Source organism: Ictalurus furcatus, chromosome 4 (genome assembly GCF_023375685.1).
Source record: "Ictalurus furcatus strain D&B chromosome 4, Billie_1.0, whole genome shotgun sequence".
NCBI lineage: Eukaryota > Metazoa > Chordata > Actinopteri > Siluriformes > Ictaluridae > Ictalurus > Ictalurus furcatus.
The window spans coordinates 23,237,920-23,263,660 of NC_071258.1; the positions used below are offsets into that span (position 1 = coordinate 23,237,920).

A 25,741-nucleotide genomic window follows, 5' to 3' on the forward strand; every position below is an offset into this window, starting at 1 on the left:
GGCATGACGTCACTTGACTTTCTCTCCACCCGTTGGTCGGCTCTTGAAACGCTGGTCACATGCTTGCACGTGCACGGGCGAGGAAGTAAGGAAACCAAACGCGAGCGCATATCGGCGCAGCGAAACTGCAGACGCGCTTGTGTTTCATTTCTCTTTTAGAAGTTGTTCTTTCTTTCTTAGTGTTGTCTTATTGTTGTCTCTCAGTCAGTCTGTTCATCATAAAGGAAATCATCATTAAAGGTAAGACTGATTAGTGCATGTTCACTCTGTGTTTCCTTTAGATGAAGCTAGGTTAAACAAAGTGAATAATAATGTGCTTAGATATAAACGTTACATTTAGTATATGCAAAGAAAGTAAAACCTATGTTTTACTAGCTAGAATACATCCTCTACTTGTGCATTTCTGTGAGGTGCAAATAGTGTTTATGTAAATAAAAGGAGAAAATGCATAACACTACACATACTAATACACAATGCTGTCAGTGTTTATAAAACTGCTTTGCCTATATGAGAAGCTGGTGTTAGTATATATGAGTTAGGAATTTAACTCCTATAGGTAGGCAGCAGTTTGTGGAGATAAAGATCAAGTCTGCGTTCAGTTGTGGAAATATTTCTGGCAGAATGTTTTGTTCTCTTCTCAACCTAGGCAACATTTCATACCTTCATGACAAATATGATGTAAAGAACAGATACTTGAAGGAAGAATACTTGTCATTTGTCATTGGCAATATTGTAAATCGTGTACTAAAAGTGTAATATGAGCATATAACCAGTATTTTCATATAAGAACATCTTTCAGGGATTTTTTTTTTTGTTTGTGCGTCTGTGCTTTGCACTACAGAGAGATAATCAAATGTCTCAACTCAAACTGTTGCTCTTACCGTGTTGTCTTTTGAATCATATTTCACATTCAAATCATATTTAATAAATGTAATAAATGTCAAATGATTTGGGCTGTAGAGACACATCTCATTTCGTTGTCTTTACAAACATGACTACATGTTCTCACTGATCACTGTTGAAGTCCTACAGTGTCTCGTTCAGGATTCAGCTCCGTCATTCACCTTCACTTCTCGTGTGTACATTAGTCACTTGTGCTCATGTACTAGCTTCTTATTTTTAATCGCTGGGACACTCACGTGAAGTGGCCACGAAAACAACGTAGTGCATGTTGTACACAGTGATGTATCATATAACCTGCACATTCATTGGCACTTTTCTAGTAACAAACAGCCTTAAAATGTTATAATCAGTGTGTTAACTCTCATACATGTGGAGCATTCTGTGAGCTTTTTGAGTGTATAGAACTGAAAGAAGCTGAACTCTATATCAAATATGCAGCAATATACATTTTCAGCATTAACCTGTCCCATCCTGCAGCATGCAACAGAATGAGAAGGGTTTGTGGTAGATAATGGACAGAACCAACATGGCTACTGATGACTGCAGTATTGAGTTCGTGAGTGGTGGCAGTCCTGTCTCAAGGCTGTATAAGGCTATAAAATAAAATTAATTATACCACAGTGCTGGCGAATTCTCCGTTTCGATTGGTCAGGAGGTGATCGTTCATTGTCTATTAACTCTGAAAGTAGTGCTGGCTGTAATTTTATATTAATCTTTCTAATATTGTTTCTCTGTAGTAAGAATTTGTATTGGGATTTGAAAATTGTGCTGTAATTTAACAAAGAGCTTAGAGGCATACATTTATAATTTTTGGAAGGGGTCTACAGTGTCAGCACTTTGTAACACTCAGTAAGGGTTCTGCCACAGGATGTGGTGTTGTGCTTCCCACATTCTCTGTAACATGACAAATTGCTTTTTTTGTCTTATTCAAGAGAAAGGGGAAAAAAGAGAGGCTGATTACGGCTGCTATAACATAAGTGATAACAGGAACTAACTTGTTTTGCGGATAGTCCACAATAGTAAATGTAACTGATAAAAAAATAAAAGTGAATAAAATTAAAATAATTGACTAATTGCTGTGGTATAAGAGGAATAAAATAATTTGGGATGTGTTATTAAAGGACAGTAACTTCATCACATCACCCAGTTACTGAATATTTTCCTGTAACAGCATGTCCTTTCATTTTTTTAGTTGTTTGTTTTTAAACAAAATATACACAGCACACTGAATGCTGTTGGTTAAGCTAGAAACATGGCACTGAACAAAGAACCAGTGCTGCTGTTTCAGTTGTATTTTATCTTTCAAGTCAAAATCTCAGTGGATAAACTAAGCAAACCTCTCATGCAATCATAAATATAATAATTATTAAACATAGTATGTGTTTGAGGTTGATTTGGATGAAGAAACAACATCTTGGTATAATCCTGCAGTGACACACTAGCAATATTCAATGCTGTGAAGATGATTTCTTCTGTTTTTGTGTATCTCATGCTAAATAGTTTCAGATCTTCAAACCAAATACAATATAAAACAAAGGCAACCCGAGTAAACCCATAATGCAGTTTCTATTTATTTATTTTAATTGAAGCAAAATCCAACACCTATCACCCATGTGAAAAACCTTAAACTTAAAATCTGCTAAAGGTGCCACCTTTACGAGCAATAAATGCAACCAAACGCTTCTGATAACTGGAAATCAGTCTTTCACAGTGCTGTGGTGGAATTTTGGCTCACTCTTCTTTGCAGAACTGCTTTAATTCAGCCACATTGGATGGTTTTTGAGCATGAACTGCCTGCTTAAGGTCCTGCCACAGCATCTCAATTGGTTCAAGTCAGGACTTTGACTAGGCCACTCTAAAACTTTTTTGCTTTTTTGAGCAAAATTGAGGTGGTTACTCCTATGCTTTCCTCCATCCTAAACTGTAGGTATGATGTTCTTTTTGTGGAATTCTGTGTTTGGTCTGCTCTATAACGGGACCCCTGTTTTCCAAACAGTTCCACTTTGGACTCATCAGTCCACAGAACATTCTCACAAAAGATCTGAGGATCATCAAGGAGTGTTTTGGCAAAATTCGAACGAGTCTTAATATTCTTCTGGGTTAGCAGTGGTTTTCATCTCGCCTCATTTTCCATGGATGTCATTTTTGCCCGGTGTCTTTCTGATAGCGGAGTCATGAACAGTGACATTTATTGATGCAAGAGAGGTCTGTAGGTCCTTTGATGTTGTCCTTGGCTCTTTTGTGACTTCCTGGATGAGTAGTTGTGCTCTTGGAGGAATTTTGGAAAGTCGGCCACTTCTGGGAAGGTTCACTACTGTGCCAAGTTTTTCCATTTGGAGGTAATGGCTCTCACTGTGGTCGTTTTGGAGTCCCAGAGCCTTTGAAATAGCTTTGTTCCCTTCCCAGACTGATGTATTTCAATCATTTCCGGAATTTTTCTGTCATAGTGTGTTACTGGGTAACCTTTTAACCAACTTCATGCTGTGAAAAAGTTCTAATTAAGTGTTGATTTGATTGAACAGGGTTTGCAGTAATCCGGTCTGGTTGTGTTTAGTCCAGCTGAACCCCATTATGAATGCAGTTTCAAAGATTTGGGGAATTAATAACGGGGGCAAATAAATTTTCGCACAGGTATTGAGTCGGTATTGGATAACTTATTTGCTTTAATATTATCATTTAAAAACTGTATTGTGTTTATTCAGATTGCCTTTGTTTTATCTTTAGCATGAGATATACACAAAAATAGATGAAATCGGGATGGAGCAAATACTCTTTCTCAGCAGTGTGTTGCTTATTTTTTTAAATTCACATTGCAACCATTATATTACAAACGTTATGATGTGCTGCAATAACACAAAACTTTATCCTCATGTCTAAGAACTGAAGAGATCACCTGCACATCTTCTTTTTTTTCCCCTGTGACGAAAAAATAACTTCCTCGTACAGGCTGTGTTGTGTTTCAGGAGTTTGTCGTTTGTCTTTGTGTGTGTGTGTGTGTGTGTATGCACTCGCAGTGTGCACAGTCATCAAAAACAACCCTCAAGCACTTTCTGCATTGTGAGCTGGCTGAGCACTTCATATAGAAAAACATTGTGTGTTTAGGAACAGCAGTAGTTTGTAAAGGGCTTTCACGAACACAGACGCACACAAGCACACATATTTCTGCACACCACATACATGCAGAAAATGCCATAAAAGTGTTGCAGATCATTCAAAATGTGGATCCACTTCATGGTAATACAACTAACTCAGCCTTCTGATTTCTTGCTAACATGAAAAGCTGTATTGTGAAATAACTTACACTGATCATCCTCTTCAAAAGTTTACATCCCCCTGGATCTTAATGTAGTATGTTGCCTTCTTGAGCAATTGTTAACATATTGTTATAAGAGAAAAAAAACAATTCAGGACTGTTAAAACACTCCATCCTGCTGAATTCCTTATGTATTGCATATATGATATATTGATTAATAAAGTTATTAACTTATTAGTAATTAACTTATTCTGTTGAAAAGACTAAATGGCATGTCCTTTTTTTTGGTTGGGCCTTTTTTTTTGCCCCAGAGTATGCATGCAATGAGAGTTCTGATACATCTTGTTCTGTATAGACACTGACCAGTATTACATTTCTAAATCACAATTATTGCCAAAATGTTTTGACATGGCACGCCATGTTATTATCGTTTTGATGATCACTGAAATTGTAGATTGCTACTAAAATGATAGAATTGCCTTCGCTGAGTAGAACACACACAGTGATCCTTTAAAAGGGAGACAGATGAATGACTTAAAATAAGCAAGGATGTAGCAGACATCTGTCCTTGTTCTGGCTTTTGACTTGCACATTCTTTTTCTCTGCCTAAGAATTTTGCCTATTTAGGCTTGTCACTACTGTAATGTAGGGAAATCATATTTTAAAGTGTCATGGATTACCGTGTATATCTGGGAACTGTTTATTGGCATGTGCCAACTTTTGTCCATTTTATTATAGCATAAATTTAGGGAATTTGGATTTCATTTTCTTTTTGTAAATATGGAGCAAGCAAATAAACGTTATAATTGTCCACATATGGATAGCAGTGTGTGTGTGTGTTAAGGTGCCTGCTTGGTTTCTGAACGTGTTTGTGACATTTCTCCTTCTAGTACTGATTCCTGTTTCGCCTCCGATGTGTCTCTGAGGTCTGCAAGCATGAAGTCTGATGTTGCATATGAAAAGGTAAAGGTACAGTTTTGTGTGATTTGCAATTTTAAAGTCTAAATGAAGGCTTCATAGGGTCTCAGTAATCGCATCACGGCTGTGATAATGTACTGTTATGAAGGATATAATGTGACTTGGAAATCTGAAGTTGAAGCATCCTTATAGTCATGCTGTACTTGTAGGGTATAGGAGAGATTCATGCATTTGTCAATAGACAATTGTAATCAAATGTTAAAAATTAAATGTGATTCTTCAGCTGTCTAATCTATATTAAATACTGGTTTTTTTTTCATGTCATCCTTTTTATGTCATCCTCTATCTGACAGACAATCTAATTTGTGTGATAAAGTACTGAATAAGATTAAAATTGACCCTTAAAATGTCTTAAAACAATTATTATTTTTTTTATCTGCGTACAGATCAACAAGGGATGATCAGACCAGGAATTTATTATTAATCATATATCATATTATCATTTTTACAAACTCCGGGTTCATTTGGTGGTCTAATTTCTATCCAGATGGCTGATGTGGAGTCGAGTAAAAGAGAGAGTCTTCTGAAACTCCAAAAGGTACAAAAGAATACAACATAAATAAGACACATTTGACAGAGAATCTTTGTTGTGCGAGTTGTGTGAAACCGAACTAAAAAGATCCACCGGATTTACAAACGCTGGTTTTCTTCATAATCACCCATAAATTACCAGGCACATGCTCAGCACAGCTGATTAGCATTTGGTGACACCCACAAAACTCCATTTAGGGCAAAGCTCACACAGCTGAAATGACCAGTAAACAGGAAAAAAAGCTTTCTTAAAGGTAGAAGTGAATATTATTTAGACTCACAGGGATGAAAACTGGGGCGGGGGAGAAGTCATGCATATTTTATGTCCATTTAACACTGTGTGTGTTTGTGTAGTATTCCAGGTGTATTCTGATCCTCACCCTTCTCACTGCTGTGCTGCTCATGATGTTTAGCATTCAAACACTCCTAATTCCCTCAATGTTAACATCTGGCCCAAAGACAAATCCTCCCATGGCACACCCCTGCACTGATACCTGCAGGTGAGAACACACACATGCTTGTAGAAAACATGCTTGTAAAGATGCATATATCTGCATATCTGTATAGCTATATGTCTGTCTACCTGGATAGTGTTGAGCTCTGCAGGTGAAACTGTATCTGTACCCTCATCTTGTGTTTTCTGTCACACACTCTTTCTAAAACATGCTTTACCTTTTTTTTCCCTCAGTGGTACTTTTAGACATTTACATTGATCCTTGCTTCAGCTATGTGTTTACTTTATATTGTGTGTGTGTGTGTGTGTGTGTGTGTGTGTGTGTTTACAGACTGGTACTGGTGGAGAGCATCCCAGTGGGATTGGAATTCAACTCGTCTGTTGGTAATCCATCCATCTATCAGGCATGGCAGAGTCTCTTGTCAGAGGCGCAGAGCAGTCTGGACATTGCCTCGTTCTACTGGACCCTCACTAACGAGGACACACACACACATGAGCCAACGGCCAATCAGGTGAAGATACTTTGGGCATGATGTTATACGATTATGAAATCTGAAATAGTCTGTCTGTTTCATTCTCTATAACATCATACCTGTCTGCTCACTTTCTGTTTGAATGTATGTCTCTCTATTAGTCTACCTGTCTTTCTACCTGTATATTCTTTTGATCTGTCTATTTATCAGTTATTTCTTTATATATATATATATATATATATATATATATATATATATATATATATATATATATATATATATATATATATAAAATATAATATAATGTCATGCCGCGTTACAGTAATTCATGCAAAAGGAGCCCCGACCAAGTATTGAGTGCATAAATTAACATACTTTTCAGAAGGTCAACATTTCTGTATTATAAATTCTTTATTCTAATATTTTGAGATACTGGATTTTTGATTTCCATGAGCTGTAAGCTGTAATCATCAAGATTAAAACAAAAAAGGCTCGAAATATTTCACTTTATGTGTAATGAATCTAGAATATATGAAAGTTCCTTGTTTTGAACTAAATTATGGGAAATAAATTAACTTTATTGAATTTTTTTGAGATTCACCTGTAGGTGTGGAACAATTATTGGCACCTGTTAGAGACAAAGGAATCTCAGATTATGTCTTTCAGATCTTCCGTCATGCCTTCTCAGCCTTTTACTTCTATTAACTCTTAGTTCTGTGCTGCTGTGAGCTAGAAAGTGTGATTTATCACAGAGTATTCAGGTGCCTGGAGAGTCTAAATGAACACACACTGACACAATGCTGTTCACAGAGACATCCAGTTTATTTTGTCTAGAACAGGAGTATTTATACACATCGATAACAGCATTGTGTAGTAGGCGGGTTTCTACTTGTGCAGGTGCTAGACAGGTTTAGACAAAACACACAGCACACTATGAAAATAAGTCTTTTCAAGATATAGAAAATACATGTGTCAGCTATAATAAGGGATGGCAGTTGATCAGTTTATTCAAAGAGGTAATTAAATGAATACATTCATCATAGGTATTTGACAGCAGTTCATAATATAAGAAAATACATGATATAAGAGAATTTCCTTTCAGCACCCCTATGAATCAATATGAGAAAAATATATTTGACATACCATTGATATTTTACATTTTTAGTACACCTGATTGACTAGGAACATGAAATTGTTCAATCATGTCTTCCTGTTTCACAGGGGTATAAATATGTGGTAGCACATAGGCCAAATTCCCTTAGTCATTCATAACAATTGGTAAGACCAAGGAATATAGCTGTGATGTGCGGTAAAAGGTTGTTGAGTTTCACAAAATGGGAAGTGGCTATAAGAAAATAGCACAAGCATTGAACATGCCCATTTCCACCATCAGGGCAATAATTAAGAAGTTCCAGTCAACTGGAAATGTTATGAGTCACCCTGGGAGAGGACGCATGTCGATATTGTCTCAACCCACTGTGAAGAGGAGGGTTCGAGTGGCCTAAAAAATCTCCAAGGATCACAGCTGGAGAATTGAGAAGTTAGTTGGGTCTTGGGGTCAGAAAGTCTCCAAAACTGCAATCTGAAGTCACCTATATCACCACAAGTTGTTTGGAAGGGTTTCAAGAAAAAAGCCTCTACTCTCAACCAAAAACAAACTCAAGCATCTTCAGTTTGCCAGGCACTACTGGAACTTCAAATGGGATCGGGTTATAATTTCAGATGAAACCAAAATAGAGCTTTTTGGCAATAAACACCAGAGGTGGTTTTGGCGCACACAGAGATGTAGTCATATGGAAAAGTACTTCATGCCCATGGTTAAATATGGTGGTGGCTCTTTAATGTTTTGGGGCTGTTTTTCTGCCAGAGGACCTGAACATTTTGTTAGGATACATGGCATCATGGACCCCATCAAATATCAACAGATATTAAATGAAAACCTGACTACCTCTGCCAGAAAGCTTAAAATGGACCGTGGTTGGATCTTCCAGCAGGACAATGATCCAAAACATACATCAAAATCAACACAAAAATGGTTTACTGACCACAAAATCAAGATCCTGCCATGGCCATCCCAGTCCCCATATAAAACCTGTGAGGTGAACTGAAGAGGAGAGACCACCAGCGTGGACCTCGAAATTTGAAGGATCTGGAGAGATTCTGTATGGAGGAATGGTCTCAGATCCCTTGCCTTGTATTCTCCAACCTCATCAAGCATTACAGGAGAAGACTCACAGCTGTTATCTTGGAAAAGGGAGGTAGCACAGAGTACTGACTAAAATAATTGTTGCACACATATATTTAACAAAGGTGTTTATATATATATATATATATATATATATATATATATATATATATATATATATATATATATATATATATATATATATATATAAACCTGTTTTGTTTGCAATTGTTTGATATCAATAGGAGTAGAGTATTTTTGTGAATTGTTTGAACAAAAGATCAAAAGGTTAAACAATAAAGACAATTTTTCACAGCCTTCTTTTCTCATATTTACCAAGGGTGCCAATATTAGTGGAGGGCACTGTGTTTATATAGTAATTAGCAAAGCCACAAGTTTGTCAGATGAGGACTAAAAGTCTTTGTAATATTTGGCATAATTCTGTGGCATTTTTCTGCAATATTCTCTGTGTGTTTTTTATAGGGTGAGGAGATCATGCAGGAACTTGTAGAGCTTTCTGGGAAAATCTCTGTGCGCATCGCTGTGAACACTCCTCAGGAAAGACAGCCACAGCGTGACATCCAGCTGCTTATTAATGCTGGTCAGTCTCTGTCTGTCTGTCTGTCTGTCTCTCACGCACAGCCTGCTGTTTGAGCAGTAATGAACTGTATTGGGGTTTGGTTCTTTATCTTTGTAACAGAAACTAGGTTAAGAACATAGAGCTGCATTTTGGAAAAGTGTTCAGTGTTTTTGGCAGACATGTTAAACAGGTTGTTGTGTCTCTAAGGTGCCGACGTGAGGGATGTAAACATGCGAGATTTAACTACTGGTGTGCTGCACACTAAGTTCTGGGTGGTCGATAAGAAGCACATTTACATCGGTAGTGCCAACATGGACTGGAGATCCTTAACTCAGGTGTCTTTATTATATACAGCATATCTTTAATAAATTCTTAACTATGATCATAAATAACTTCTAGTTAATTGCTGTATCTGTGTATCAACATTTCTTTGGGACCACTGGCCATTTTAGAAAACCATGTGTTTTTTTATGTAAAAAATATTTGATTAGAGTATTTTGTTGTCTTTTGTTTCACCGGCACTTGGTAAGAGTGGTTAAGAGTGCTGCTCTAGCATCCCTTAGATTCCTCTTTGTCCAATAACAAGGTCAGAACCAATCTGATTAGTCATGAATCATTATGCCAATTAATCTCCGTGCTCATAATTTTAGTTACTAAATATTATATCATATTATATTATGCACATATCAAATTATGCCGATAAGATCCAGTGTGTTCAAGCATGATAAACTATAAGGAGGAAGAGGCCCATAGCTAACAAGGAACATAGTAAAAATTTCATAGATAAATAGTTCAGCAAGAAATCAAATGTATACAATATCCATCTTACCCTGTATCTAGTTGATTAGTGAAGACATGTTTAGTGGTTAAAATTTACTTCTTGAGGCTGTAATTCATAAATAGAAACAAAAATTCATGGTGTAGCTGAATGCTATTAAATTATGAGGACCACCAACCTGGATAACCAGAATCACTTTTTCCACTCAATGTGGCCAACACTCCACCCCCTAAGCCATGACTTGGTGGAATTGTATCTGGGAAGCTGAAATATCTGGTTGTTAGAGTATAGTTCTACTTTAGTAGCTTTACTGTTATTTCAACCATATACAGCTGGTACAGTACACAGTGAAACGAAACAGCATTCCTCCAGGACCACGGTGCTACATAAAAACGACACAGGACTACTAAAACAAGAGCACCATTTTGGATCCCGAGAGGCTGCTGCGTGCTACTTCCGTGCCGCCATCTTGGATCAGGATCATGTGTGCACAAAAGCATTTATTTAAAACGGATAAGATAACAGAATTCATAATATCATTTTAGCAAATATACAAATATAAAAAGCTTAGCTCTGCATTTTTGCATAAATATTTTTTATTAAGAATTATTAATAATATTTATTGTGCGTTATAAGTTTGTTTTGGTCCACTAACCCCCAGCTGAAACCCCCAGGGCTTTTAGGTGCAAGGATACATTTTTTTCACTTTAATTCCAGTGAGTCATGGATCAGTCCTAATAAACATATTCACACACACACACACACACACACACACACACACACACACACACACACACACACACACTTGTGCCACACCCATCCCTCTCACTTCTGTTCAATTCTGACTCACTCCTCAGGTGAAAGAGCTCGGTGCTGTGGTATATGACTGTAAGTGCCTTGCTGATGACCTCGGGAAAATATTTGAAGCCTATTGGTTCCTTGGTGAGAGCAAGACAATACCTGCACCCTGGCCCAGCCAATACGCTACAGCCTTTAACAAAGACACACCAATGCAGCTGCCAATCAACGGGACAGACTCTAGAGTTTACCTGTCGGTAAGAGATCTATAGAGTGTTCACAATAGCTAAATGTAGTAAATATAAAATATACTTATAGATACAGATAGGTGACATATTAAAAGAAAAACAGCCACCAGGACAGCTTTATTGTGCCTGGGCATAGATTGTGCAAGTCTCTGAAACTGTGTTCAAGGGAGAAACACCATTCTTCCAAAGATATTCTCTCCATTGGTGTTTTGATGAGAGCTCTGACTTCTCTACCACGTCACTCCAAAAGCTCCCATAGTCATTCAATTGGTGTGAGATCTGTGACTGCGAAGGCCATAGCCTATGACTTACACCATTTTCCTACACATCAGACCATTCAGTGAGCCTTCCTGCCCTGTAAATGGAGGCAGGGTTATCCTGAAAAAGACAAATCTCATCAGGATAGAAATGTTTCATCAGGAGATGAAGATGATCAATAACTTTGTATTGATTTGCAGTGACTCTTCTGTCTGAAGGGACAAGTGGACTCAAACCATACCAGCAAAATTTATTAGTTTGGTGGAACGTTAGTAAAAAAAAATGTATCCTATATTAGATCCTTGCTCTACCAGTAGAAATTGCAAAGATAATGAAACCATGAAAAAATGCTATCATAGTAAAAACACTTTAATTATTTCATGTTCATATCAGTATATTTGTCATTACCCATCTATTATTTCAATTTGATTTAATTGAGGATATACACTATATAATTATATCTTTCCAGAGTTCTCCTCCATCTTTGTGTGCTGAGGGCAGAACTTCAGATCTTCAGGCTATTTTAAGCGTCATTAACGATGCACAGCGGTTTGTTTACATTGCTGTGATGGACTACCTGCCCGCTGTGCAGTTCTCATTTCCTAAAAGGTGTGTGTTATCTTTGACAGTATGGAAAAATAATATCTGTGCAGCAGTATCAGTGTTCCCCCCACCTAACTCCCTTTGTGTTTACTGCAGAGATTACTACCACTTTTTTTTAATGGCCTGCAAGCTGTTTTAAAAATAAAACAAAAGTTAGGCAGCTCTTAAGAAAATTAAAAATGAGACTTTCTGGTTTGAACACTGGGTATCACTGTCAGGTCAGATCCATGCAAAAAAATAAAATGCAGAATTTAAAATTGGATTTGCGCCATACTAAAAAGTTTTAGATCTTCAAACAAAATACAACACAAAACAAAGGCATCCTGAGTAAACACACAGTATGGTTTTTATTACTGAAGCAAAAAAAAAAAAAAAATTCCAGCACCTATCACCACCCATGTAAATGGTAAATGGCACACTTATATAGCACTTTTATCCAAAGCGCTTTACACTGGTTCTCATTCACCCATTCACACACACACTCACACACCAATGGTAGCAGAGCTGCCATGCAAGGTGCTAACTTGCCATTGGGAGCAACTTGGGGTTCAGTGTCTTGCCCAAGGACACTTCAGAATGTGGAGTCATGTGGGCCGGGAATCGAACCGCCAACCCTACGATTAGTGGACAACCCGCACTACCAACTGAGCCACAGTCACCCCATGTGAAAAACTAATTGCCCTCTTAAACTTAAAATCTGTTTGTGCCACGTTTAGCAACAATAACTGCAGCCATATGTTTCCGTTAACTGGAGATTAGTCTTTCACTTACTTCTAGGACTAGGACTTACTCCTATGCTTTGGATCATTGTCTTGCTGCAGTTGTGCTTGTGTTTCAACTTACGCACTGAAGACCAGATAGTCTCCTTTAGGATTTTCTGGTAGAGAACAGAATTCATGTTTCCCTCAAACATGAACACAAGCCCAGTTGATATTGGATAACTTTTTTGGTTTAATAAATAACATTATCATTTAAAAACTGTATTTTGTGTTTACTCAGGTTGCCTTTGTTCTATCTTAGATTTTGTTTTAATTTCCGAAACAATTTAGTATGAGTTGTACACAAAAACAGAAGAAATCAAGCCAATACTTTTTCACAGCACTGTAAATAAAGATTTTAAATAAAGTGTGTAATTAAAGACATTAATTATACACACACACACACACACACACACACCCCCAGACACACACGCCCTGCATGTCTGGCAAGCTTTATTTATATTTTTCATTTATTGGTTTAGCTGATACCTTTATCCAGAAAATCTTACATATGAGTTCACCCTGAGCACTTACAGCTTTAACCAAGTTTCAACTGGCCTACCACTAAGGGTTGGACTGAAAGATAAAATGGGAGAATAATTAGAATTCATGAACTAGACTGGGATAATTGTTAATTGTGCTGTTACACTGACAGTGTGGAAAGGCACAGTTCCTTTGACCGTGTATGCGTTCCAGATACTGGGCTGAAATTGACACTGAACTGAGGCGTGTGGCATTCGAGAGGAAGATTCATGTGCGTTTGCTGATCAGTTGCTGGAACAACACCTCTGAAGACATGTTCCCATTTTTACGCTCGCTTGCATCTGTACAGGATTCAAAGAGTAACCTCGACATTCAGGTGGTGAGTGACAGTAAGAATGCATGTAAATGTTTCACACTATGAGAAGCTTTACAAATAAGTAAACAAGGGGAAACACACAAGAGGTCAATTCCTCAAATCTAACAGGGCTGGATGTATAAAATCAGATTTTATAACCGTTTTCTTCTACACTGCATCTTATACTTTTTTCCCAAATTGAGAAATATGAACTTGTGAATCTGCACAGAATCAGAAACTTGTTCCCCATTTCAATACTGCTTTCAGCATGCCCTTGTCCTACAGCAATCTGTGTTTGGGAGTCTAAGAGAGCAAAATTGCCCCTGCTCTCTGGGTGGACTCTCCCTTCTCAATCAAATTGACACTTTTTCCAATCGTGGTCATCTGTGAATTCAGGTGTCTAGAAGTGGGTACAGTGCATGTAGCATAAGGAGCAGTTCAAAAACGACAGGTTAAACATGTTAGATGATCTCTTGGAGAGGCAAGGGATCAAGTCAACATTAATGTAGAGAGAACAGGAACAAAACTTGCTAATAAAAATTGCGATCTGACTCAATTTAATTTCCAGCTGTTTAGAAGTGTAAGCCATAAAAAATAAATACTTTGAAATAATTAATATTTTAAAAACATATTTTATTTGTAATATTCAGACTGGACTTTATGTAGCTTGTAAGCTAATCACCAAGAAAATCACTTCATCCATAATTGTGTTTTTGTGTTGACTATTTTTAAAACTCTGCTCCACATTGTCACCAGTTCCGTTTTTCTGTAAGCCACTTGTGTGCCATAAGTGCTATGCACTTCCAAGTTGTGAGGGGAAGTCAGCAAGGACATTCTAAAAACAGTACTGAAATGGGGTAAAGATCACATTACATGCGCATCATTTTACAAACAGTGTAACCTAACAACTACCAAATCTAGTTTCCTAACTGCATGATTTTTCCTATCATATGAACTATTGTTTATTTTTTTCTCTACAGAAAATCTTCATCGTTCCCAGCAGCCCTAGTCAAAAGGAAATTCCCTTTGCTCGAGTGAACCATAACAAGTACATGGTGACAGACAGAGTTGCCTATATAGGTATGAAATTGTGCATCTCTCAATCACTTATTTACTGTGTACAGTTAATGTTCAACATTTGGTCACACATTTACATGCTAGCACTTTTTAATCGCATTTAGAGATATTCCAACTTTATCCAGAAGATCAATATTGGGGCCAATCCAAGAGTATGTTAATTGTAAACCCAATACTCCTCCTTTACCCTGTTTTACTCCTTTGTGTTCTGTTTATGCCAGTAGGTAAGGTGATGTAGAACAAACATCCATAAATTGTCGATGAAGTGTCAGTGAAGGATGTTAGCTAGCAAGGTAAAATTGTGGCATGACATGTCTGCAGTTTGAAGCTGCTTTAACGTGAAAAAACAAACAAACAAACAAAAAAGTCCAACAGCCACCTGTAATATCAAAGGTTTGGGGATGCCTGACCATCAGACCCATATATGGTTGTTACCCAAACTGTTGCCACAGAGTTGGAAGCACATAATTGTATAGAATGTCTTTGTATTCTGTAGCATTACAATTTCCCTTCACTGGAACTAAAAGGCCAAATCTTGTTCCAGCATGACACTGCCCCTGTGTACAAAGTGAGCTCCATAAAGACACGGTTTGTTGACAAAGTTGGAGTGGATGAACCCAAGAGGCCTACACAGAGCCCTGACCTCAACCCCACTGAACACCTTTGGGATGAACTGGAGTGCCAACTTCACTGCAGGCCTCCTCAGCTAATATCATTGCCTGACCTCACTAATGCTCTTGAGGCTGAATGGGCAAATCCCCACAACCACGCTCCAAAATCTAGTGGAAAGCCTTCCGGGGCAAGTGGAGGTTATTATAACAACAAAGAGGGATTAAATATGTAATAGGATGTTCAAAAGGCACATATGGATGTGATGGTCAAATGTCCCCAAACTTTTGGGCGTGTATGTGTGTATGTTGTGCTAATGGTTTATAAGATTGTTGTGAGTACAGCAAATTTCCACAATACAGCAAGTTCCCATCCAAGCAAAGACAATACTGTAGCAAAAATCTGAAATTTCTTTTGAGATTAGATCTACACGATTCTTGATGAAAAAGGAATCCTGAGCGATCTGGCTGGGAGGGATGGTATACACAATCTCCCGTGTCAAATCACAGCGACAGTAGCCAGTCATGGTTATCTGTGAGCACATGCATGTGGAAGAGAGTGCATGGCACTTTCCTCAGAGTGATGCAGCACGAGCAGCAGTTCAGAACAGTGGCTTCACGTATCTCAGAGAACCTTCACCCTCTCTGGTTGGTAGCTGTTGTATGATGGGGGAGATAAAACTGCTGGGGGGGAATTAGCCACCGCTACAATAGGGAGAAAATCAGGGGGGAAAAACAAGGGGGAAAAAAAAGAATTGAGTTCAGGATTATCACTCACAGTTGTTTGACCAAATTGTTAAAGGAACAATGTGTAAGATTATTAAATTCTTATATTCCTGAAACAGTAGCTGCATTTCCTAGGGGATGTTTGTGAGACTCTCAGCTGCATTTTGAATGACTTCATTACAGCAAAATTGTACTGCAGTAGATGAAATCTATAGCTATTTAGTATAAAACTTTGATTTTATTAGGGTGCTCAGTGTATCCTCCCAAAGTCAGTGAAACCAGAAATATTAACAGCTGGTTATTTATGTATTTTTTTAAAAAACCTGTTCTTTAAATGTAATGTGTCACTGGCATGTTTTGAGCAAAATGCAGCCATGACTCACTCAGTCTAATCCTTTATTTCACACAATTAGTCATTATTTGTTTAGTAATTTAGAATTTAATATGCAGTGCATAATGAACATTTATTTAGGAGAAATGTTTCTTCTGACAACAAGCAGCCATTTGAGTCATTTTAAAATGCATTCAAAGCTTGAATTTATAACTATATTTCTTCCTTTTTGTCTTTTAATTTATTTATTCATTTTCATATGATTCATTTACATGTGATTCCTTTACGTATGATACATTTTCATGTGATACATTTTCATGTGATTCATTTATGTATGATTCATTTACATGTGATTCATTTACTGATTTGCTTCTCTTTAAATCCAGTTTTAGACTGTGATATTACAAAGTTCTTTCCAGATTATTACTTGCCACACTGTATGAGATAACCTCAGTAAAATTGCTTGAATTCTATAATATATTATGTTCACCATGTTAGGTTTAAATCCTCTAAAAACAGATTTGCAATTGAATAACATTACTCTTTCCAATTCACATCCTTCAAAGCATTGGCATGTTCTGCTTACTCTCACAATCCCCCAAACTCCCACACTCAAAGTCTCCATAAAACAAATGAGACAGCAGTGTATCCTACAATAACCAAAAGTTGTCCACAATGTGAAAACTCAGAGAGTAAGCTGAACTAACCAAAAAAATTACATTAATACAGAAGTAGATTTAAGAGGAGTAAGTCCACAAAATCTAGGCGAAGTAATGCAACGACAATATCTTCAATAAAAATCCGAATACAGAAGCGCTGGAAGGCTGAGTGCAAAAAATAAAAATAAAAGAAGAGCAAAAAAGATGCCGCTGTGTAGGTGATGCAGTTCACCCCGATATCAAGAGTTTAACATAGTCTCCTGCTTCCTCTGCTGAAATAAAGTCCTTCTGAACACCGTTATATGTAATGCGAAGCCGAGCTGGGTGAAGTATTCCATAGCGAGCGCCCTCAATATCATGAAGTTGACGCCGAACCTCATTAAATGCGGCTCGGGCCCGAGCTATCTTGGCTATGTAGTCAGGGAAAACGGAGATGGTCAAATCCCTCACTTTAATCCACTGGAGCTCTCTCACGTGGCGAAAAAAGGTCAACACAGTCACTGTAATAGTGGAATCTGCACACAATAGCTCGTGGTCGTTCACCAGGCTTGGGCTTCGGTTGAAGGGTCCGGTGGGACTGGTCCAAAACCGGTTCCTTCTCCAGACCAAACGCCTATTTTAACAAGGCCGCTACAGCAGCAGTTGTACATTTGTCAGCTCCCTCTGGAACTCCCACTATCCTAACGTTATTGCGCCGTGACCTCGACTCCAAACCCTCATATTTATTCTCTAATTGAATCATGGTCGCATAGAGGGACTCGATAGTAGTCTTCATTTGAGCTATGTCATCGGTGCAACCGGAGAGAGCGTGCTCCATTTCCCCAATAGTACCTTTCAGTGCTGATATGGTAGCATCGGTAGCAACTTTATCACTAGCCAGCTGTGTTTTCACGGCCTGCAGGTCAAGCTGGATAGTAGACAGCGCACCCCCAAGATTCTCCTGGAGCTCCTTTTTTAAAATATCGGCAATGTCCTTCCTCAGTAAAGTCAGCAGCTCAAGCCTGAGTGCGGTGAAGTCAGGGTCACTGCTTGGCGACGTGGATTCAGGGGAAGTCGTGTCTGAATGCTACCACGGGTTTTCGTGTCCTTTCCAGACATTTTAACGTGCCACAAAGTTATAAGTAAGTGGAAACAAGGAAACGGAAAACAAGGAAATGGAGTAGAATAAGTCAAAATCTATTGTATGACCGAAAAAGCGCAAATTAATTACAATTTTAATTGAAATCAGCAGGAGCCTCCAACTTCACGTCCTACTCCATCGAACTCTGAATTCGAATCCCAAATTTCTTCCCCTTTACTTACAAATGTATACTTGCGACACCTTAGGTGCATATGTGAGAACATGCTGTACAACATCTATGATCATTGTTCACAGGAATAAGGAGAATATATATAAAAATCCTATATAGAACATTCATATGGTGTAAGGTGTAACTAGAATGTACCAGCTAGTAAATACAGAGTATGACTACTTACAATGTACTTCAAATAGAAATAATAACACAGAATTACTGTATGTACATGCTTTTGAAAAATACAACGTAAAACAAAGGCAACCTGAGTAAACACACATTAGTTTTTTTAATGCAAACCAAAAAAAGTTATCCAACACCTATCACCCATTTGAAAAACTAATTGTCCCCTTAAACTTAATCTGTTTGCCACCTTTAGCAGCAGTAATTGAACCAAACACCAATAACCAAACACTTCTGATAATTGGAGATCAGTCTTTCACTTACTTCTAAGACTAGTACTTACTCCTATGCTTTGGATCATTGTCTTGCTGCATAATCCAATTGCACTTGTGTTTCAACTTACGGACTGAAGACCGAACATTCTCCTTTAGGATTTTCTGGTAGAGAACAGAATTCATGTTTCCCTCAATTATTGCAAGTTGCCCAGGCCCTGAAGCAGCAAAGCATCCCCACACCATCACACTTCCACCACCATGCTTGTCTGTAGGTATGATGTTCTTTTTGTGGAATTCTGTGTTTGGTCTACACCAGATGTAACAGGACGCCTGTCTTCCAAACTGTTCCACTTTCGACTAATCAGTCCACAGAACATTCTCCCAAAAGGATTGAGGATCATCAGGTTGTGTTTTGGCAAAATTCAGACGAGCCTTAATGTTTTTCTGGGTTAGCAGTGGTTTTCACCTCGCCACTCTTCCATGGATGCCATTTTTGTCCGGTGTCTTTCTGATAGTGGAGTCATGAACAGTGACCTTTATTGATGCAAGAGAGGCCTGTAGGTCATTTGATGTTGTCCTTGGCTCTTTTGTGACTTCCTGGATGAGTAGTTTTTGTGCTCTTGGAGGAATTTTGGTAGGTCGGCCACTTCTGGGAAGGTTCACTTCACTACTGTGTCGAGTTTTTCTATTTGGAGATAATGGCTCTCACTGTGGTCCTTTAGAGTCCCAGAGCCTTTGAAATAGCTGTGTAACCCTTCCCAGTCTGATGTATTTCAATCACATTCTTCCTCATCGTTTCTGGAATTTCCTTCAACTCTGTCATAGTGTGTTACTGGGTAAACCTTTTAACCAACTTCATGCTGTTGAAAAAGTTCTATTTAAGTGTTGATTTGATTGAACAGGGTTTGCAGTAATTTAGGCCTGGTTGTGTTTAGTCCAGCTGAACCCCATTATGAATGCAGTTTCATAGATTTGGGGAATTAGTAACTATGGGGGAAAATACATTTTCACAAAGGCCCAGTTGGTGTTGGATAACTTTTTTGCTTCAATAAATAACATTATTTAAAAACTGTATTTTGTGTTTACTCAGGTTGACTTTGTTTTGATTTCTGAAACAATTTACACAATACACAAAATCTGAAGAAATCAGGATGGGGCAAATACTTTTCCACAGCACTGTAGCACCATGTCTGAATTCCACACAAGTCATATTTACCATGAAATAAATAAATAAATAATCTGCATATTGAGCATCAAAAGTCTAAGTCTTACCTGCAGTCTAGAAAACCTGATGAGGATTTAGCACATGTATACACTAAATACACTACTCTTCAAAGCAGTGGAATCATCCATAATATTTTATTTAACACATTGTTTTATTCACTAAATCTACTACACTGAAGAACTAAATCATATAAACCAGACACCAAAATATTTTCTGTGATTATCAGTGAAGTACTATAATTTCTCTTTAATGTATCAGTGTTTTTCTAATCAGATGTCCTCTGAATATTAATTCTTGATGCTGGAATTACATGATGCACAGTGTCCTGGATGCAGCACTCACCCATGAAGTTGTAGAATGCAATGACATATAAGAGCTAATCAAATTTTCTTTATTCCCTTTGTGTTATGCAGGAACGTCAAACTGGTCTGGCGATTACTTTGTAAACACAGCAGGCTCAGCGTTAGTGGTGAATCAGGCTTCGACCTCATCATCAGAATCTACAGTGAGAGAACAGCTGCAGGCTGTGTTTGACAGAGATTGGGATTCTCCCTACAGCACTCCACTCAACCACAACAGTGACCTCAAACAGATCTGTGAAATATAATACAGAACCAGCAGGGGGCACCTTAAAACTCCCTTGTGTTCCAGTGTCGATTTAACACGGCCTCATCAACTTCACCTAACACCTACACTCTTAAAAATAAAGGTTCCATATAGACCCCAAAAGGGTTTTTCAGCCTGATGCCATAGGAGAATCCTTTTAAGTTGCACAAAGCAAATTTTACTCTCAAGTTCTTCACAGAACCATCTATTTACTGGTGCTTTAAAGAACCCACAAATGGTTCTTCACAGTAGTGCCACAAGGAACCATGTTATGTTACCTATAAAGTTATCTATAAAAAATGAAATTGAATTTTTTTTAAAAAAAAACCTTAGTTGGTGCTTTAAGGAACCACAGTAAGGTTCTTAAGAGTGATGTCTGCCAGGAGCACTTTATAGGTTTCATTTTAACCTGTTAAGGGATAATACCTTGAAGAACCAATACACTGCTCTGAAGAACCTATAATGAATCATAAAGAACTTCTTTAATCTCCAAAGAACCATAAGGCTCAACTCCAGAACCATATACAATGAAAAATGGTTCTTGACAAGAAGGTTTTTTGAAGAACCTATGGTGCTGTAAAGAACCATTGAAGAACATTTATTTTTAAGAACATAGGCCATGTAAGGGGAGGAGTATCTGGGAACACACTCAACCTGTGCAGCTGGAACAATGTAGCTGAATTGTTTCCTCTCAGATTTACATCTTTGGTTGCCTTTACACAAAAAAAAAAAAAAAAAATTGCAAGTTGACATGTAGCATCATAAAACACAACCTGAACCCAGATAATGAAAGATAAATGTTTCAATCAGATGGCAGCAGGTTGCCTTTTGGTTTACTCGAGTTTCTAAATTCTGTAGTGATGTTGACTTGATTCCAGATCCAGCATTTTTCTAACCAACTTGAGATGATTGAGTAACAGAATGGCCAATAAGATGGCCAATACGATAGCAACTACAAGAAAGTCAATGAGGATAAGAAGAAAAAAAAAAAAAAATTGGAACAGAGGGCATGTTGTTCAGTCCAGTGCACAATCAACTGTTTTCTCCTTGCACTACATAAACGATAACACATAATGAACATAATTGAGGGAACTTCAATAAGGAAGGTTTACATCTTCACAATTTCCTTTTTTTTCCTGCATGACTCAGTTATTACAGATAGCATTATAATCCACTTGCACATTATCACAAAAACGATGGTTTGGCCAAAAATGAATATTGTCTCCCTACTCCAAATGTAGTCGATCAGCCAAGCCATGTTTGGTGTCCTGGTAGGAGGAGTGGATTTCTGATTTCCAAAGGGTAAAAGCAGGAATGTATGTTAGAAGTGATTTGGTTGATAGTAAATTTTCCTTACTTGTTAGCTACATTGCTTTTGTAGCTGCAGTGGAAACTTAAAGAAGCAAACTTCAGATCAAGCACGTCTTCGCTGTTGACTGATGATGCACTGAAGGCAGTAATGCTTTCTTTTGCCAAACTATCGTGCTTACAGCTGCGATACATTCTACTGTTTTTGTCTTTTGTAACAAAGGGAATTTAAACCCTGTACCTGGGCAGATGCATGTGTTTTATTAATATTTTAGTAGCATTTTTTAAATTAAACTGGTATGAATTTTATTTCCTCAGGTAAATCTATAGCTGATCACTGATACCCAGAAGTCTCAGAATAATTATGCTGCTGTCATTTAGCTGCCTTAAATGTTACTTGAAATGCATTACCATTTGTACCTATTATGTTTTTGTGTTTCTTTTCAGTGAATAAATACTTTTACTCACTTTTTTTCTTCTGTAACCATTTCTGAGTAACTGGTGTAGTACATATGTGTTTGAATGAAAATATAGAACTGCTTACATTAATTAATGATAATGCAATATACTTAAGCAGATTCTCACTCCTTATTTTTTTAGACATGATTGTCTTGCTCTAACACATCTGATTCAGCCCATAAACACACCTTTCATGAAAGTAAAATCGATGTTTTTTTTTTGGTGTGACAGATCAGTGTTTTCAAATCACTTAATTCTTGCTTTCCCCATGTTAGACATTTCTAAAACCCAAGATTTAACTCATCAGCTCTTTAACATACCCTTTATGAGGATACAATTAATGTGTTAAGGTAGTGTTTCCAAATTCTCTTAAGTAATGAGGTTAAATGGCTGTGTTAGGTTAATGCAGTGGTCACCAACCCTGTTCGTTGAGATCTACCTTCCTGAAGACTTTAGCTCCAAACATAAATGTGCCCACTTGGCCATCTAATCATTGCTTCAAGAAGTTCCTGATCAACTAAAACAGGTGTGTTAGATTTTGGCTGGAGATGAAACCTGAAGGAAGATCTTCAAAAAGAGGGTTGGTGACCACCGATATAGAGTTTCCTGCTGATTCAGCCCATGAGCTCATTAACATACAGGTGAGGTCATAAATGCACATACCCCTTGAAAATCTGGAAAATGTTAATAAATTTTAAAAAAAAAAAAAAAAAGGATCATAAAAATTGCATTTTTTAAAAATTTATTTAGTACTGCCCTGAATAAGCAACTTCACATAACAGATGTTTATATATAATTCACAAGACGCAATAATAACTGAATTTACACAATTGGACCAGTTCAAAAGTTTACATATACTTGATTCTTGGATGATCCACAACTGTTTTTATGTTTTGTGAGAGTTGTTCATAAGTCCCTTGTTTGTCCTGAGCAGTTAAACTGCCCACTGTTCTTCAGAAAAATCCTCCAGGTCCTGCACATTCTTTTCTTTTCCAGCATCTTCTGCATATTTGACCCCTTTCCAACAGCGGCTATATGATGTTGAGATCCATCTTTTCACAGTGAGGACAACTGAGGGACTCGTACACAACTATTACAAAAGGTGGAAACATTACAAACATTCACTGATTCTCAAGAAGGTAACACGATACATTAAGAGCCAGGGAGTGTAAACATTTTAACAGGATGATCAGTGTCGATTGTTATTATTTTGTCTTCTGGGAAACATGTACAATGGTGCTTGAAAGTTTGTGAACCCTTTAGATTTGACTATATATGACCTAAAACATCATCAGATTTTCAGAAGTCCTAAAAGTAGACAAAGAGAACCTAATTAAGCAAACGAGTTAAAAATACTATACATGGTCATTTATTTATTGAGGAAAATTATCCAATTTTACATATCTGTGAGTGGCAAAAGTATGTGAACCTCTAGGATTAGCAGTTTAATTTGAAAGTGAAATTAGAGTCAGGTGTTTCCAATCAATGGGATGACAATCGGGTATGAGTGAGTGCACTAATTTATTTAAAGAACAGGGATCTATCAGAGTCTGAACTTCACATTGGCTAATATTAATGTTCATCAGGAGAGCACTGAACAACAATGGTGTGCATGGCAGGGTTGCAAGCAGAAAACCATTGCTCTCCAAAAAGTACATTGCTGCCCATCTGCAGTTTGCTAAAGATCACATGGACAATCTAGAAGGCAAAATGGTTTGTGGGCAGATGAGAACAAAATAGAATTTTTTTGGCATAAATGAGAAGTGTTATGTTTTGAGAAAGGAAACACTACATTCCAGCATAAGAACCTTATCCCATCTGTGAAACATGGTGGTGTTAGTATTATGATTTGGGCCTGTTTTGCTGCAACCTGAATTATACCAGTGAATTCTAAAGAAACATTTCAGGACATCTGAGCATGAACTGAATCTCAAGAGAAAGTAAAACAATGACCAAAGAATGGTTACAGAAGAATACAGTTAATGTTTTGCAACGGCCAAGCGAAAGTCCTGACCTTCATCCAATAGAAACATCCCAGAGTTGAAGTTGTTCTGTACTGAGGAATGGGCTAAAATTCCTCCAAGCCGATGTACAGGACGATCAACAGTTACTGGAAACGTTAGTTGCAGTTATTGCTGCACAAGGGGGTCACACCAGATACTGAAAGTAAAGGTTCACATACTTTTGTGACTCACAGGTATATAATATTAGCTCATTTTCTTCAATAAATAAATGAAGAAGTATAATACTTTGGCCTCATTTGTTTAATTGGGTTCACAAACTTTAAAGCACCACTGTAAATATCTTATGTAGCTTCTGAGGGGCAGTACAAAATGAAAACAATAAGATCTTTAAACAAAATAACAATTTACACTTTTACATCCTGTTCAAAAGTTTACATCCCCCTGGCTCTTAATGTAGTCTTTTGCCTTCTTGAACATCAGTGAATGTTTGCACTTTTTATAATAGTTGTGTATGAATAAACTTTTGAACTGGTTCATTTGCATAAATTCAGTTATTATTTTCTCTTGTGGACTATGTAAACATCTGTTATGTGAAATAGCTTATTCGGGGCAGAACTAAATAAAAAAACAAAATACAATTTTATGATCCCTCTTTAATATATGTATGTATGTATATATATATATATATATATATATATAACATTTTACAGATTCTGCAAGGCATATGTGAAGTTATGACATCAACTGCATTTGTTAACAAATACAAGATAAGATGACAAGCCATATTTGCTAAACATGATCATCCCAAACAGGTTCTCTTTTGACCGGAAATGCTGTATGTTCAATGTGCACTAACAGCTGAATGCAGAAAAATGCACATCATGAGACATTATTGTGCATGTCCCTTTCTTAATAAACATTCTTCTACATAAATCAAAGTAAATATTCTCTAGCTATTAATGCTAGTAATATCACATGCCTTTATAAATGCCTTCAATCACTTTTCTGTCCTATAAATAGGTTTTGGATGATCGTAGCTGAAAAACCCTATATTCTTCCCAGCATATCTGTTTTAACACTGCCCAGATGCTTTGGCCAATCTTGGCCAATTATTCATGGCATCTCATAACATTTATGACGTCATACACTGTTTTGCTTAGATCAGGATTATGACAAATGCCTTATGTTTTATACAGTTGTCTTGCTCCACAATAGACCTATGCTTAATTTGAGACTTCTTAAAATAGATTAATAATAATAATAATAATAAAAATAATAATAATAATAATAATAACTCATTTTAATCTATTATATAAGCTTTTATATTATTACTTTGCTTTAATATAGTTTTCCAATCTGTATAAACTCTCCCACATAATGTAAATGCACCCTAAATTTCAATTCTACTTATGTGTACTGTCCATAAAGAATGCATTCTTGCTTTTGCTGT

General features: G+C 37.2%; 1 protein-coding gene across 1 annotated transcript; it reads left to right on the forward strand.

Annotated features, from left to right (window-relative positions):
• Positions 1 to 15: 15 nt before the first annotated feature.
• pld3 (phospholipase D family, member 3) lies at positions 16 to 23,902 on the forward strand. Its single transcript, XM_053623377.1, has 12 exons — positions 16 to 240; positions 5,047 to 5,119; positions 5,622 to 5,672; positions 6,020 to 6,165; positions 6,451 to 6,631; positions 9,261 to 9,378; positions 9,565 to 9,692; positions 10,993 to 11,190; positions 11,909 to 12,048; positions 13,497 to 13,662; positions 14,619 to 14,718; positions 20,368 to 23,902. The coding sequence occupies exons 2-12, from the start codon at positions 5,093 to 5,095 to the stop codon at positions 20,559 to 20,561; spliced, it is 1,449 nt and encodes a 482-aa protein (XP_053479352.1). The 5' UTR covers positions 16 to 240; positions 5,047 to 5,092; the 3' UTR covers positions 20,562 to 23,902.
• Positions 23,903 to 25,741: the final 1,839 nt, after the last annotated feature.

Excerpts from the sequence above, each read along its gene's own strand:
- pld3 (XM_053623377.1), top strand. The coding sequence starts at position 5,093 with ATGAAGTCTGATGTTGCATATGAAAAG. Across the intron at positions 5,673-6,019 it reads GTCTTCTGAAACTCCAAAAG|TATTCCAGGTGTATTCTGAT; the intron begins GTACAAAAGAAT and ends GTGTTTGTGTAG. Across the intron at positions 14,719-20,367 it reads AGACAGAGTTGCCTATATAG|GAACGTCAAACTGGTCTGGC; the intron begins GTATGAAATTGT and ends TGTGTTATGCAG.